Source organism: Abramis brama (assembly GCF_963993115.1).
Source record: "Abramis brama genome assembly, chromosome: 1".
Classification (NCBI taxonomy): Eukaryota; Metazoa; Chordata; class Actinopteri; order Cypriniformes; family Leuciscidae; genus Abramis; species Abramis brama.
In genome coordinates, this window is record NC_139963.1 from 22,165,275 (window position 1) to 22,181,019 (window position 15,745).

Genomic DNA, 15,745 nt, shown 5'->3' on the forward strand with positions numbered 1-15,745 from the left:
CTGCAGTGACTTCGGAAATGGAACAAAGGGTGGGCGTCGATTGAATTGGACTCAGGGCTCTCATGTGGAAGTCCAGATCTCACCCATCCCGACCCCCTACTCTGTAAGGAATCTGGACGGCTGAAGAACAAACGCTGTTCACAATAAACGACAAATGCGAGAGAAGAGAAGAAAAAGAAAAAAACAGACTCCCCCAACGGGGACACAGTGTTTACGCAAATTATTTTGCCTTACAGTTATTAGAAGCTTGAAACGTTTTTCACATTTTCTTTCTTTTTTTCTCGCGTAGTGTTTGCTTTACAGCCATTTAGTTCTTAACCTTCAGAAATTTATACCCTATAAAGTTTTATTACAGTCATATTATTTTATTGCGGCACACCACATTGAATTTCTTTCTCTTTTTTTATGACAGTCGACTTCCCATTTCCTCCGAACATCGAGCGCACATCCTTGCTGCAGTTTGTTTCCTTTCAAAACACCAAAATAAAGGGCGCTAATGGTGTGGCAGGACTCAAAATAACTCCTCACCCCCGTAATCATCAGGACAGACTCATGCTGAATTAATATGTGACGAACAGGCATTCGTGAAAACATCTGTGAGCCAGGACAACTGGCAATGTCTTCAAAATATTTAATGATTACAATCTGTTGAATGCCGTTTTTTTTTTTTTTTTTTATTTGCAATTGCGCCCTATCCTAAAATCCGTTTATTTTTTATTTCACAACAAATGCTCCAAAATACTGTCAAATAAGACCACTGCATTTACAGTGTTTCTCTTTTGTTGCTAACAGTGGGCCTCGGGTGTTACATTGTTGAGAATCTAGAACTTCAACCCACATGCTGAAAAATATAGGCTAGACCTAGCCTGCCTTATCCCCTTTAGTTTACATAATTTATTATACGTCGCAAAATATCCTTCTTGGTTCTTGATGCATAGCTTGCATCTGGAGGATTCGGTATAGCCAAATATAACACCACTAATATCACAAGGGAATCAAATAATACGTTAAGAAGAGAGCCAAAGCAAAGATGAGTCATGGTTCTTCTCAGTCATTCTTCTTTCCACATATGAGCTGCACGTTTCTTCATTTTGTCTCAAGATGAATGCTCGAGCTCAGATAGCATATTTACAACATATGACTCGCATTATAAAATGCAGTAAACATTAAAACGGAGCACTTGGAGTAATGTCGCTTACTAGCCTAGCACAAAAGGACGAGATAGAGTTTGGGGTGGTTTACAATCAGAAGCATTGGAAAGAATACCAAACAGGGTACAATTTGTCACATGCTTTTATAAAAAAGCAGAGAATACTTTAATTTAACCAAAATGTATGCACAGTATATATGTCCATGTGTCTGGGTAGTATCGATAACACAGGCCTATGCGTAGCCACGTTCATTTGTTTTAATTAAATTAATGATTTTTAGGTTTCGAGAGAGTTCTTTTTGCAATGATACAGAAGACAGAATGTGCACTCATTTAGAAAAAAAAAACCCATTAAATTATAAATCATATTGTATTTGGGTATCTTTCACCAACGTGCCTATTTGTTGTGTCCATAGAAATGACAATATCTGTGTGTGGTCTATATGTAAACTTTTAATGAGTCCAGCATCAACAGTGCAATAGCACAGATTAACAACAAAACAAGAACACAAAAAGAGACAGAGCAGTCCTGAACAAAACACAATTTAGACGTTGTGTTGCGGGTAAAATAAGGTATTTGCATGTTCTTCAAAATCTAGCGATGTCTCTATTTGTATTTTAATAAATGCTCAGAAGCCAGAAAACAAGCGTTAGAAAATAGCACAAAAAGCCTGTGTGTGTTCCTGACTAGACGTGCGTCAAAGAAAATGGGAAACAATTGAGTTAATGGCCACTAACAATTTAAGGAGTTTTTGACATTTGAAGATAGATTCGCTCGATTTCAGTAAAGTCAAATCACACAAAAACATAAAACATTTCTCTAAAGCAATAAAGCAATAGGAAGGAGCGACCAAATACAGAAAAAAACATCACTGACAATGTACAGCGGGCATGATTCTGGACATACAAGGAACGTGTAAACAAAATAGAAAAATTAAAAGGTTACGTGTATCAGCTCATTCAAGTATGAATTTTTACAACATATAAAACATTCCATTGAAAAGAAAAAAAACTATTAACCTATTTACAATAAATTAAAATTACAATCCTTAGACTGCACATAAAACAACTTCGAATTAATACTAGCGTTTCCAATAACACGTAGGCTACATAAGAAAACTACACAATACGAGGCATGCGCAAATTTATGTAAACAACTGCGACCGAATCTGTATTAAAGGTTGTTACACATTTAAGCACGAATTAATTCTATGGTTACTGGCACGCTACAAATACATAGGCTACAGTCGGAACCTGCACTCTAATTCTCAAAAGGATTATTTCGGGATATTTGAAAATGATAAGGTAAAACAACTCAATTCAACAACTCAAATGTGTTTAATTCAGTTTGATTCTTCATTTGAACCCCAAACGAAACAAACACTGTTTAACGAAGCTAAAGATCTGAGGGCAAATTTGGAAATTATTATTATTATTATCCTTAAATTCTAATCAACCAACAGATTGTATTATGTGCATCTACCATTGATCTTTGCACACACGTAAATGTCAAGAGGAAAGTATTAAGTAAACTTCAAAGGTTTTTAAAACCCCGTTAGCATATGCACGCTTTAATAACTGCTTCACGATATAGACTAAACGAGCAAACGGCTGTTTTATTCTCCTCTTATAATAATAATAATAATAATAACAATAATAATAATGTAAAAGAGAGCTCACGTCGATTAACAAACAAGTGAACATGCTTTACTGATAAGCAGAACTTCCCTTGTATTTTGAATGAGGCTTATGTTTTTAAAATACATTATCAGCACACGTCCATGGCAAAAGGAATGATGAAAAATGCAGAATTATAGAGAACAACTTTACAAAAGCACAATTTTTCAGCTGTTCTTGTCCTGTTGAAACCAGTTCCTTATCACCTGTTTATTTCCTGACGAAGTGTTCGTTTCTTTCACACGAGTCATAAAATGCAATAAAAGCAGGGAAAGATGGCACGACGTTTTCCCCCTCCTCTGCATCGTTTCACCTCTTCCTTATACTCTATGCTTTACACTGTCCAGTCATACGGAAAATGGTGTGTGCAGTGCGTTTTCATTTTGATGCAGTAAAACACTCTTGCATCAGCTTCCAGATTTAAAAGACTCTTTGTAGAAGGCTTGAACGCCTGGCACCAGTCTGCGTTATCATTCTTTGGGCTGGTCCTTATTCATTTTCTTCATTTTCATCCTTCTGTTTTGGAACCATATTTTTACTTGTCGCTCAGTCAAGTTCAGCAGGCGAGCTACCTCGTGCCTCCGGTCTCGCGTGAGGTACATATTGAACAGAAATTCCTTCTCTAGCTCCAAGGTCTGATATTTCGTGTATGGACATCGCTTCTTCCGGGATGATCGGGCGTGTAACCAGTTGGCAGATGGGTCGTCTGCAAATGACAGTCAAAAACAAGAAGCATATATCATAATGTTAGTACAGATTCCAATTTGAAACATGAAACATTTCACAATGCACTCAAACTTCCAGCCTTCACGTAGACGATCAATATTACTAAAATAAAGTGCTCTGGGCGCCATCCCCGATAAATGCATGAAAACCAACACTTTGATTTATGAAAATAATGAGGAAAGCAATGCAGTTTCAACTTATTAACTTGAGATTTTCATAAAATTACTCTAGCCACCACCATAAGCAACAACTTTGTACAAAATACTTTGTACAACTTTGCCATCTAAGTTCACCTGTGAAAGTCTATATCATGCATCTCCCTGCAATGGAGAATGTCAAAGCGTGACCATGAGCAAATATTTCTTTAAAAAAAAAATAAATAAATAAATAAATAAAAAAAAAATAAAAAAATAAAAAAATAATATATATATATATATATATATATATATATATAAGAAAACGACTCAGAGGAAAAAGATTGAATTGGAGTTTAAGCATACTGGAATGCACAGTAAAATGTGGCCACATGTGACATTAGATTATCTCCTTTTTAGGGAGAAATGTGGGATGAATTATGGAGGAAGAGCATCTCAAACGAGGCGTCTTTTCCCTCAGTGGTTTGCTCGGGAATGCAGATGGGAGGCTAAAAAAATTCCGTTGTGCTGGCTTTTGTCAACATGCATACTTAGAAGCTGAATGATACAGTGACTCGAGATTCGCTATAATGACAAAAATTAATGTGTCACCTTGTTCGTGTCTTCAGTACCCGTGGGTTCAGTGACGTCAAGGGAATATTTTCAGAAGCACATCTTCTAAATGCTTGTGCTTCACACTAATACCGTTGCATGAAAAACCTTCAACTTTGGCACATAACTCAATTTTCAGGGCCTCAACCCGTTTTTGAAGGCGAATGCTAGCAGGTTAGAAAAAGCCAAGCATCCCCTTTAAGCACTTGTGGATGTTTCCCATCATGCGCGGTAACTCCATCGCTTCTGCCTCAAGACATTCACGTCACATGCAGGCTACATCAACTTTCTAGGATATCCTAAATCTTATGACGCAATTGTATTTTTATAATGATGGAATGACATACACGCTTATAAAACGATTAATGTGTGTGTCATGTCATCTACAGGCCTTGCGGACAGATCTGTGACTTGCGACTTACGAGACAGGTCCGAGACATGATCCCTAACAATGAAACACTAAGAGGGTCAGACTATATGATGTGAAGTGACGTGTGTTTCCACTAAGAAAAAATGAACCAAAATGCACCAGTTACACAAAGTTTAGAGAATAATTTAATGCCTCATAGGCAATTTGATCAAAAACTGTTTCAAAGACAATCGACCTCTGGCCTTAGGGCCCTTTTTAATGAATTTGCCCATGTTTGGATTGAATCGTATTACGAATTTAACGCAACATTTCCCAAAGAGCTCAGTACGATTGATGGGGATGTTGGCTCCTCTGATAACTTAATAAACTTGAGGGCTATAACTTTTTCTTTCTCATAGGCAGCCATGAGCACAAACGAGAATTGTGACTCCCAACATCATTTTCTTTGCCTACAGTTTATTCTGGAATGCCGCCCGGGGTACATTGGGGATTTCTATTGCGCACAATTCCATTAGTTCACAGCCTATTTCATGGATTAAAATCAATAGCTTTTACTAATTAATCCCGACAGAAAACGATCGTTTAACAAATCTCTAAGATTTTAGCTGCATTTCTAAACTTGCTGGAATACTTCAGCAATAAACATGTCTACATGGTCATGAGCGAGAATTATGCTTTGGATTAATCTCTGCACCGGCTCAACCCCACTCTTGAGGGAGCTCAAGAACACGCAAACAGGTCTGGGGAAAACATACAACCCCTCAGCAGCCAGATATTTATTTAAAAAACAATATTCGTGCATTAGTCAAATTTATTTTGTGATGTTTTAAACTATACCTGGTCTTCAGAGATTATAAACTGCCAATAGTCAATATTCGTATAAATAGATTTAGATGAAAAACGAATACACGTTAAAATAGCCTATTCTTGCCAGCCAAGAGATACTAAACATAAAACAAACATTTGCACTATTTAGTATAACCAAGAGACACTTTGGCGAGTCACTGCACAAAAAAGCTATTTACAGCCCGACCTAAAACTGCTTGGTGCACTGAAGTGCACTGACGCGCAAATAAGCGACTCTAACAGAGACAGAAAGAGAAGGAATACAAGTTACTTAAGAATGAAATAAGCGCAAATAATATGATTTAGAAACATGAAAGGTGACTTTATAGTTGTGTGAAATCTCTGCATGACTCTAAATGGGCAAAAATCAAAACAGTCGTCAGCGATGCTATACCTATATAGCATGGCTAAATCAGAGCCATGCTATACAAATCTGAGAAAAACACAGATTCGATTTTAAAAAGAGTCCCTATATGCTGGCAAAAACTTGAAAATCCCACATGATCATACTTGGCTGCGTGAGGTGTCTGTTGCTCTCCGTTGCTTTGTTCTAGTTTTATGACAGCATTAAACGCTTTACAGAGTGTTCACTTCCTAGGTTTATAACTTACTCTGATCCGGTCCCTCTTTGTCCTCGCTGCCTTCGCATATGTCCTTATTGTCTTCAAATCCGGCGCTGTGACCAGAATTCATCTCCCGTGCTGTAGAGGACTCCAAGATAAACTCATGCTGCCCAACGAGTTTTGGTGGTTCCCCGAGATGTCCCAGGAGCGGCTCCATCTTGACCTGTCCTTGCCCGGGTAGCGGCTCTGCTCTCGGTGCACAGTCGAGCCATGTGCGGAGGTATCGAGTGTCCGTTGAAGGCACTGGCTGCGTCGGTATGTAGGGATGGTAGACCGCGGGTAAGCCATTGGACGCGTGGGAACTGAATGGACTCCATGACGAACTGAACACTGGAGGCTTGGGCTGGAAGCTACAAGAGGGGAACTCGGGATGCTCGCCGGGTCCCGGTTGTCTAGCGCTGGAGTACTGTACATTGGAGAAGCGGGACGCGTTCGGATCTTCTCCCTCATGACTTATGATAGAATCGACATAGTAGTTGCTTAGAGTTCCAGAAATGGACATTCTCGGACATTATATAACGTACTGTTCATTAAAGAAAAAACATGTAGGCTACAATAGAAATGTGCTTTACTCCCCTCTTTACGGTACTCCTCTCTACTCGCTCGCCAACAAAGTAGAGCCGGGCTGCTATGGTGTGCGCTCCGAGCGAACTGATTGGTCAGACTTTTTTCGCGAGCCTGATAAAGCGTCAATGGGGTGTAAATCAATCCGCCAAGAGGCTGTACGAAGCTCTCCTCCTCTCGAGCTCTCTATATTTCCCATCTAAATAAATTGTCTTGTTTATGCAATATGCAAAATGGGAGTGTGTCCATATATCTCCAGATATCTACAGCAGTCTAGAAAATGTCAGCTTAAATTATGAAACGTTTTTGACGTTATGTATAAAAATGCATATGCGGGGTGCAATGGCCCACAATAATAAGTAAGATAACATTTTTTTCCCAATGAATTGATGTGGTATTAAAATGTGATCTACATCATACGAGCTGAATGGAAGCTTTATCATATTTGCTTAATAAAAATGTATGACAACAATTATTTCATGACAATTTAAAGAGATTTTAACAGGAATTCACAAAAACCCATTTTTCCACTAAAATATTTTATACCCCCCACGTGTTTAAACTTGTAAACCTCCAAGGAGCAAACCTCTTCCTTCTTGGAGTAATAGGAGTACGTTGAGATAATGAACAGCTTTATTGGGAAATTAACAGTCATTTTTTTTCTTAACGAGGGTATTAAACACCACCGTGCGACAATCCCCTTGTATTTATGGAAGAAACTACTTGAACTTTTTTGGTCGTTTAATACTATAATAAAATACTACATCAGGCAGCTTTGGTTTTTATAGGCCTGATATACTGCCTGTGGCGAGGATCGTGAACAACTCCGCTGCAGTATTCCATCCAGTCGCTCATTTCACACACTCAAAATAAACAGGTTTTTTCCCCCCTATTTGATCACTGTGATGCTTTATTCAAATACACACACGATCATTCTACTCTCTCTGCAACATTTTGTGGAAGAAATTCTGAATTACGCTTGTAAAAAAGGTAAAACGTTTTTGAGAGGATTTCACTGTCTGTTGTGAATGTCTTGGGACCATCAATATAATGCAGTGATTTCAGCACTTGCTATGCATCTTGGTCGTGTCCAATAAACAGTTTTCCCTTTAAAACAAATTAATGATCGAGTCTATATGGTGCTGTTGTGCTTCAGCAAAAGGACCAGTAGCATATTTTGTTTCTGAATTACAGAGCCATTAGACAGAGTTAAGTAAAAAAAAACAAAAACAAAAAAAACACAGAAGACAATTAAAGCAACTTACCATCTTATTTCTTTGTGGCTTTAGATAGGCTATACTTGGCTTCGTGCTAATTTTATTAACCACTTGCGTAACCATGCGTAAACAAATTGCATAATGAGATACATTTGTGCAATAAGTTGCGCTATAGAATGACTAAAACCACTAAAGTGGTAATTACATCAGGAAAGGCTATATATACTTAAATCACAACCTAGCCTTTTCAAAAGGCATTTAACAACACCCTGTAAAAAAAAAAAAAAAAAAAAAAAAAAAAAAAACAGCGGCGCATTGCCACACGATATGAATTCAAGAAACTCTGCCTTCTCTTGGAATAACACAGAGGGAAACGCAATCTCAAAAATTTACATTGAATGCTACACTTTAATCCTAAATCGATTTAGATCGTATTTCACTACATAACATTGAAACTGAATCCGGAATAATTAAATACTGTGGAACATATACCATATACGCCTACTATCAAGCTATTTAGAGTTTGTGAAGTGATATTCTAACAAAATGAGATGTATAATGTCTAAGTATTTATTTTAGTGCTGAAACTTGTGTTTCGAGTAGGCTGTGTCTTCAGAAAATATTTTTTTCATTGATTTTATTTAGCTATTTATATTCCACATACTCCTATAAATAAATAAATTAATTAATAAATAAATAAATACATACATACATAAATAAGAGACTATCTATCTATCTATCTATCTATCTATCTATCTATCTATCTATCTATCTATCTATCTATATATGTGTGTGTGTGTGTGTGTGTGTGTGTGTGTGTGTGTGTGTGTGTGTGTGTGTGTGTGTGTGTGTGTGTGTAAATATATAGCAACATTGAGAGGCAAAATACTGAGAGCACGAATACGCAGATATGTAACTATTAACAAGACTAACATGTAAGGACTAATTTTTGAATATCGTTATAGGGATGGTTAAGGTCTTTTAGTTGTTGTGCATGACTCAGTATCTTGTCCACAGTCTGGCTATGTTAGATATTTTGTCCTCAGATTTACTCAAGCAGGCCTACTCAACGCATCATCAAAAAAAAAAAAAAAATAGATTAATGTATAGGAACCATGCATGCCTTATTAACTATGTTGCATAACTGTTTGTAACAGCACGTCTCTTCTTTTATTCAATGTGGACCTTAACTGGAAGGTCAAACTGCACATCTCACCTTTAACTGATGCAGAGCTTTTTGTGTGGGGCTCCAATTGTAAGCATTCGTAAAATACATAATAAAAATAAATTCTATAGTTTTCGCTTGTATATCAATGATTTCAGCAATGATAGCCTATTGACTAATTGTCAGAATATTGTTGCCCGCTATTTTTTTTGCCACCACAAGCAGGCACTCTGCAAACGTTAGCTACTACACAAACTGAAATCCTTACCAAATGTAAATGTAAGAGGATTTATGTACAAGTTCTTCCAAACTGCTCTAATGAGTTAATCAAAGTTATTATATGATAAAGCCTATATGGCAAACATTCTAGTCATTAATCGCGTATTTCTTAACACAACAACCTCCAAAACGACAAAAATGGTATGTTCTAAACGTATTTTATTTATATTACTAATTTCCAAATATCTCAGTGTTGAGATTAAAAATAAAAAAACATTATATATATATATTATTGATCATTATATATATATATATATATATATATATATATATATATATATATATATATATGATGTGTGTGTGTGTGTGTGTGTGTGCGTGTCAAGATTGTATTGTTTTAGCAAAATGATTGTTCTCTGTATATTAAAATTTACATTTTAAAATTATTTGTATTTTTAACGATCTGTTGAAAATTCAACTGGCAGGCAGTAGGCCTAACGTGTAACATCCAAAGCTTTATGTGAAAATACACAAACAGCAGAGAGACAGCAGTCAACAAATCAGATAAGTACAAAAAATACTCACCTAAACCTACAAACGTAAATATATAACCAAATTTCTACACAGCTCTCTAGAGGTAGTATCGTGTTTATATATATAGATCAGGTGTTTGGAAAAAATATTATGTAGGCTAGCTATGAAATATATAGCCTATGCGTGTATTATATTCATAATTTCACAGGTGACCACAATTAATTAATATTAAATGTTCTAAATATTATATTATAGAATAGTCTAACATATAAATGAGCATTGTATTAGAATTTCTATAACTTAAAATGTGTTTTAAAATTGTACAGGACTCAACTCGCCGCGCGGAGTAAAAACAGACCAGTGTTAAAATGGAAAAACTTTCGAAGAAATGCTGCTGTGGGTGAAATGATTTACAAACTACTGCTTGTAGCCAAGTGTTCATCATTAAAAAAAATACATATCAGTGATAGTTACACATGAATATTCTGTAAATGCCAGGTATTTAGTTTGGAATCTGTCAAAGAAAGAAACAAAACACGATGTCTTTGGCAGCAATATTAGCATTAGCATGATCCGTAAGAATCGCTCATTTGCAAGTATTATTAAATCAATGACGGTGACATTGTATCCTCAGTCCATGTCGAACGGACAATTGTGCGTTTAACTGGAGCAATTCAGGCAGTTTCAGGTTCCTGTGAAATTAAACGTACAGCCCAACAACTTGAAACTACCTAAATCACAGACCAGCTTGGTCTTCTCCGTGTTCAAAGGCAAGACCCTGAAAGGGTGCCAGCAGTCTAGCGTCCAAAAGTACTGAACCAGATGAGCACTCATATTTCAGTGCTATATGTCCTTTCACAGAGCACCGTTTAACTGAGGAACCGTATTAGAGGGCACTAGAGCTAAAATTTCAAGAAATCAACTGGAACATTCAGACCCACTGCGGAGAAAAGAGACACTGCAATAGTGTGAATTGTTTAAAGACGTTGCTTGAAAATAAAGTAATTTAAGTTCACAAGCATATCCGGTTCTCTCCAGACTGTCGGCAATAAAAAGGTCTATTGCCCCCTATTGTAAAAAGAGGCCCCTGCCTGGCCAATGACGTTGGGGATTGTCCCATCTCAATATGGCGGTTCACCAAAGCAAAGACTTGCTAAGACAAAAGAGGAGGAACTGTATTAAGTCAAGCAATGTCAGCATATTTTCAGGATTAGCCTATTTCTTACGCATTTTAAACTCTCGGACAGCATGGAACAAAAGTGTAAAAAAAAACATTACATTTTCAATTAATTGAGACCTACAAAAATATAGCACATCTCATAATACAATACAAATTTAATAATACATATAATTCACAGTGCAAATTAACATCCCAAACGTTTCCAGCATCCATACCTATCGCTCACATGCTTTTCCATTATGTCCGGATAAATCTTTTTACACATAGAAAGCGCTCAGAATATTTTTTTCGGCCATTCAAATGGAAACCTGAAATATTCGAATCAGTGCAGATGAAAGCAGAACGTAAAATGAATCCAGATGCGTAAATATAACTTCAGCTTAATTTTTAAAGTTCAAATGCCTCCATTTGAAATTGATCCCATGCAGAGACAACATAATTTGCATCTGTGATTCACTTATGTTATATATTATCTGGTTAAAACTTTACCCTAGCTTAATAAAATTAAAATATATATAAAAAAAAAACAATATAGTTTTGGAGCCAGTGTTAGGACAACAACTAATCAAATTCAGTTTCAAAACATTTTGTCTTAATAAAACTCAAATGTCTTCTTGTCTGTTATAATCTATTCATCTTAGATCACTTAGGCCTAGTCAAAATCGCTGTATACGTATCTTGATAAAATAACAATCAGCTCAAAATCGTAATTACAGTTATGAAATTGTTTGTTGTTTTTTTACAATTGCTAAATGCCTTCACATTTAATTGTAAGACTAAAGAAAACGTAATGAAAGGTTGTTCGTCTCTCCAAGCTAGGTTGTCATGAATAATTTCTTGAATTGAATAAAACAATATTGGAAAAATGAGTAGGCCTAATTTAATATTCATAGCTTGTATTCTATTTGACGACCTTTGAATTTGATCACTATATGTCTACTTTTTTCACAACTTCCTGTCACATCACTAAATTAAAATAAACTAATTATTTGCCGATGTAATAATTAGTAATTGGGTAATTTTCAAACTGGCCACGGTCTTATACCGAATAAACGTTGTCACGTAGGGCAATCTTTTATTTAAAATGCACAGCTTTTCAAAACACAGCAATTTTAAGTATCACAGTTTAGGTACATTCAACCATGCTTCAGAAGAAGAAGATCATTTGTGCCTTTTCAGTCGAGCCAATCTAACGACTAGACAACAAACAACATTAAAAACAAAACACCAGTAGCTACCTGTGCTTGATGTAACAGCTCCTCTGACAATGGAATCCCTTTTAGAAGTTTTGTTTACTCCGTGTGTGTCTGCAACTATTCTTAGTTACCTATAGGCTTCTGTCTAAAGAAGAAAACAACCGGTGTAACACTCATAACCTGTAATAAAATTAAAATAAAAGATAGCCTATCGAAAATTACAAAATATAAGGTCGTTAAAAAGTAGGCCAGAACGTAAACGACACCAATAAACTGTGTCCAGGCCTGTGTAAATATGACAAGCTTACACAGAATGGCCAAAGACGTCTTTCCTTATTTCTTTACACTTTTGTTGTTCTTCATGCGAGGTATTAAATTTATCTCCCTTACATTTGCCTCATAGAACACGCATTGTTGTGAAACACCGTAGTAAGTTTTGACTGATCACTTCCTCCCGTTAATCCATCAGACGTAGCAGTTGCATCATTCCACTTGCACCGAATGATAGCTGCAATGATTTGTGCGCTCTTTTTAACCGTCTTACATAACATATTAGACAGTGAAACTTGTGCCAGGGTCCCTTGTCCGGTGTTCTCGAGTCATTCTTTTCATTTTCATCCTGCGATTCTGAAACCAGATCTTAACCTGGCGGTCGGTGAGGTTTATGCTCCGGCTAATCTCCAGGCGGCGCTCGCGAGTCAGGTACATGTTGAAGAGGAATTCTTTTTCCAGCTCTAAGAGTTGGTATTTGCTGTAAGGACATCGCTTCTTCCTCCCTGCTTTCGCCGACAGCCAGCCATTTGCAGCGTTTTCTAAAGTCACGTCTTCAGATAAAAAGAGAAAGAGAGACAAGACTATTATTCGGTCGCCCTTCACACTGAGCAAATAGCCACTGAGCTTGACGCTCGCGGCCATTACCTGGCTGTGTCCGACATTTTATGACAGGAAATAATGTCAGCACAGACTTCGCACTGTGTCTGTGTTGCTTAGAGAGAGGGGGAGAAAGGGAAAAGTAACACATGAGGAGAAAGAGAGAGAAAGATGCACAAGACGAATAAACATTTTGTAGTTCAGTTTTGTTGCAATTATCTCAGATAAAGTGGCTTAAATCGTTTATATTTTGAATAAATAAATAAATAAATGGATGAATCCTAGGAAAAAAAAGCAAAATAAATAAATTAATTAATAAAAAGTATTGGCCTTCAAATTCCAGAAGCTTTAAAAGCAACTACCTTTCACCTTTAAAGTTTTAATATTTATAATGTAACTTTCAATAACTAAGTTCTTTCTACCAACTGTTTTGATAACCCCAGGTTTTTCATAATGCAAAAAAAAAGTGATAATAAAAAAAAATACTGCACATTTTGAACAAAATAAATAAACTGCATGCATAACAACATATTCAAGATATATATGGGGAAAATAGCAAAGAACTGTCAAACCTAAACCAAACACACACACACACGTTGTGTTTTTTAATGTTTTATGGGGACTTTCCATAGACATAAGGATTTTTATACTGTACAAACTGTATATTCTCCCACTAACCCTACCCCTAAAACTACACATCACAGAAAACTTTCAGGATTTTTACATTTTCAAAAAACATCACGTAGAATGATTTATAAGCCGTTTTCCTCATAGGGACCACTTTTTTTTTTCTTTTTTTTTTGTCCCCATGTGTAGGGTTTGCAAGGACACACACACACACACACACACACACACATATATATATCTTAGTGTACATTTAGGCCTCTGCCACGTTTTTTAGCCCCAAAAACGCAGTAATGACTGTATTGGTCTAAAAATATAATAACAAAATATTATTTAAATGCCTGTTCTCAATCTACGTTAGTTTATTTTTAGAGATATTATCCTTATGCTACACCAATCCCTAATTCTTTAGGCTACTAAACCGCCGGTTCTGAAGCTAGAAGTGCCTCATTTCTTCTTTTCACTTCAATAATAAAAATGTCTTAAAGCAATACCACACCTGGCCCACACTACAGTTTCCAATTGACAATGGATCCTTCCGCTGTTTTGATGTTCTGAGAAACGACGTGCAATTTAGTCTGTCTAGGGTAATTCGGTGCAATAAATTCATTTTCGAGCCCTGGTTCTCTTTGTGTCTCAATGGCTACACCCTTCAATTGCTTTCGGAAAGGAAAAAATAAAACGTTGTTTTGGTCTTTGACGGGATTGCTTTTTCCACCGCTATCTCTTTTAACCTTGTTTACCCACCTTGAGTCTTCTCTTTGTTAGTTTTATCGCGCTCGGTAAAGTCTGTCTGGAGATTATTCGGCTCTATGTCGTCTCTATTTCTCTGACTGATGCGTAGTGTGGTGATGATGCTCCTGCTGGTTCTGCTTTCAGTCCACTGACTTGGGTATTTAGTGCTTTCCATCGCTAAATAATGCGCAGTATCAGGCTTATTGTCAGTTTCTGACCAGGATGGCGCGGAGAAAGACTGGCTGGGCAACTGTTGAGAGTCTGAGTGGGAAGACTGCGCCGGGCTCTCTGGATCCATGTCGGTATTAAGTGATAAGAGTTTGTGTCCGGAGTAAAAAGACGGTTCTGGGCGATGGTTGTCCGTACCATTCAGAGAGCCCATATCTGTCACAAATCTGCTGAAGGAGGAGATGTCGAGAGGCTGCCTGGCTTGCCCTGTCGGGTCCAGAGTAAAATAGAAGGGGTCCTCTTTTCGACCTGAAGCGGTGAAGGGGCACGCGCTGACATGAGAAACCTGGACGGGACTCAAGTGCTCTCCATCCCAGTTCACAGCTCCATGGAGAAACTGGTGACGCGGCAGAGCCATGGCTTACAGGACCGGGGATGTCTGAGTCTGAATCTGCTTTACTGTCTGGAAGGCGATCGGCACACTGGGGTGGTCCCGCTATTTTGGACTTGGCAGTCCAGCTAGGGACGTGAGCCTCCGTCCGCCCCACGCAAAGGATCCTTTATACCTGGGCTATCGACAGATTTCCCTTCAGACAGTGTGACAATCACCGCAGAGAATCTCTTGGAGCATGACATTGCTGGAGCATATTTTGGGCCAAGGCAACAGTGTCCCTTACAATTGGCTTTTCAACCATGGCGCTGTACGTTTCCTTCTGCTGCGAGCTCAATGGGGACTGATTGGGGTTCACGGGCAAGCTCCTCCCCTTGCAGAACTACTTAATTCAAGTGCTTCATCAAGCTTCCAACCCAAATCATTGCGATTTCACCTTTTTTTTAAAACCAATACTACACCATGTGGAAATTTTGGCAAAAGGGCCCGTGAAGACAATCGTACTGAAGATAAACATTATAGTCAAAGCGAACGAAATAGTCAATTTTAGCACTGTCTTTGCAAATTATAGGTTAACCATATATGTTTTAAAAAAATACTGGATTGGGCACTGGGGTTTGCGTGAGGTATTTGATATTGTTAATAAATATTTAACCAAATATATTCATTTAATTTGCTGACATCAAAAGTAAAATTATTGGCCCAGCCAAGCCTATATTTTATAGACAATCTATAGACTAGCTA

The 15,745-nt window shown here is 37.2% G+C and overlaps 2 protein-coding genes across 4 annotated transcripts; both read right to left on the reverse strand.

Annotated features, from left to right (window-relative positions):
• Positions 1-1,409: 1,409 nt before the first annotated feature.
• Positions 1,410-6,794, reverse strand: hoxb9a (homeobox B9a). The gene is made up of 2 exons (XM_084130593.1): positions 6,127-6,794; positions 1,410-3,533 (listed from the first exon to the last, which is right to left on the reverse strand). The coding sequence occupies exons 1-2, from the start codon at positions 6,638-6,640 to the stop codon at positions 3,298-3,300; spliced, it is 750 nt and encodes a 249-aa protein (XP_083986719.1). The 5' UTR covers positions 6,641-6,794; the 3' UTR covers positions 1,410-3,297.
• On the reverse strand, positions 3,410-15,325 carry hoxb10a (homeobox B10a). Of its 3 annotated transcripts, none has more exons than XR_014608387.1 (3): positions 14,455-15,043; positions 12,256-13,037; positions 3,410-3,533 (listed from the first exon to the last, which is right to left on the reverse strand). XR_014608387.1 is itself a non-coding variant. In XM_084130574.1 (2 exons), exons 1-2 carry the CDS (start codon positions 15,026-15,028, stop codon positions 12,766-12,768), a joined length of 846 nt encoding a protein of 281 aa, XP_083986700.1. In that variant the 5' UTR covers positions 15,029-15,325; the 3' UTR covers positions 10,995-12,765. The 3 variants fall into 3 exon arrangements, 1 of the variants encoding a protein (XP_083986700.1); XR_014608388.1 differs by lacking the exon at positions 3,410-3,533 and having other exon boundaries at positions 11,008-12,358; positions 12,604-13,037; XM_084130574.1 differs by lacking the exon at positions 3,410-3,533 and having other exon boundaries at positions 10,995-13,037; positions 14,455-15,325.
• Between the last annotated feature and the right edge of the window lie 420 nt (positions 15,326-15,745).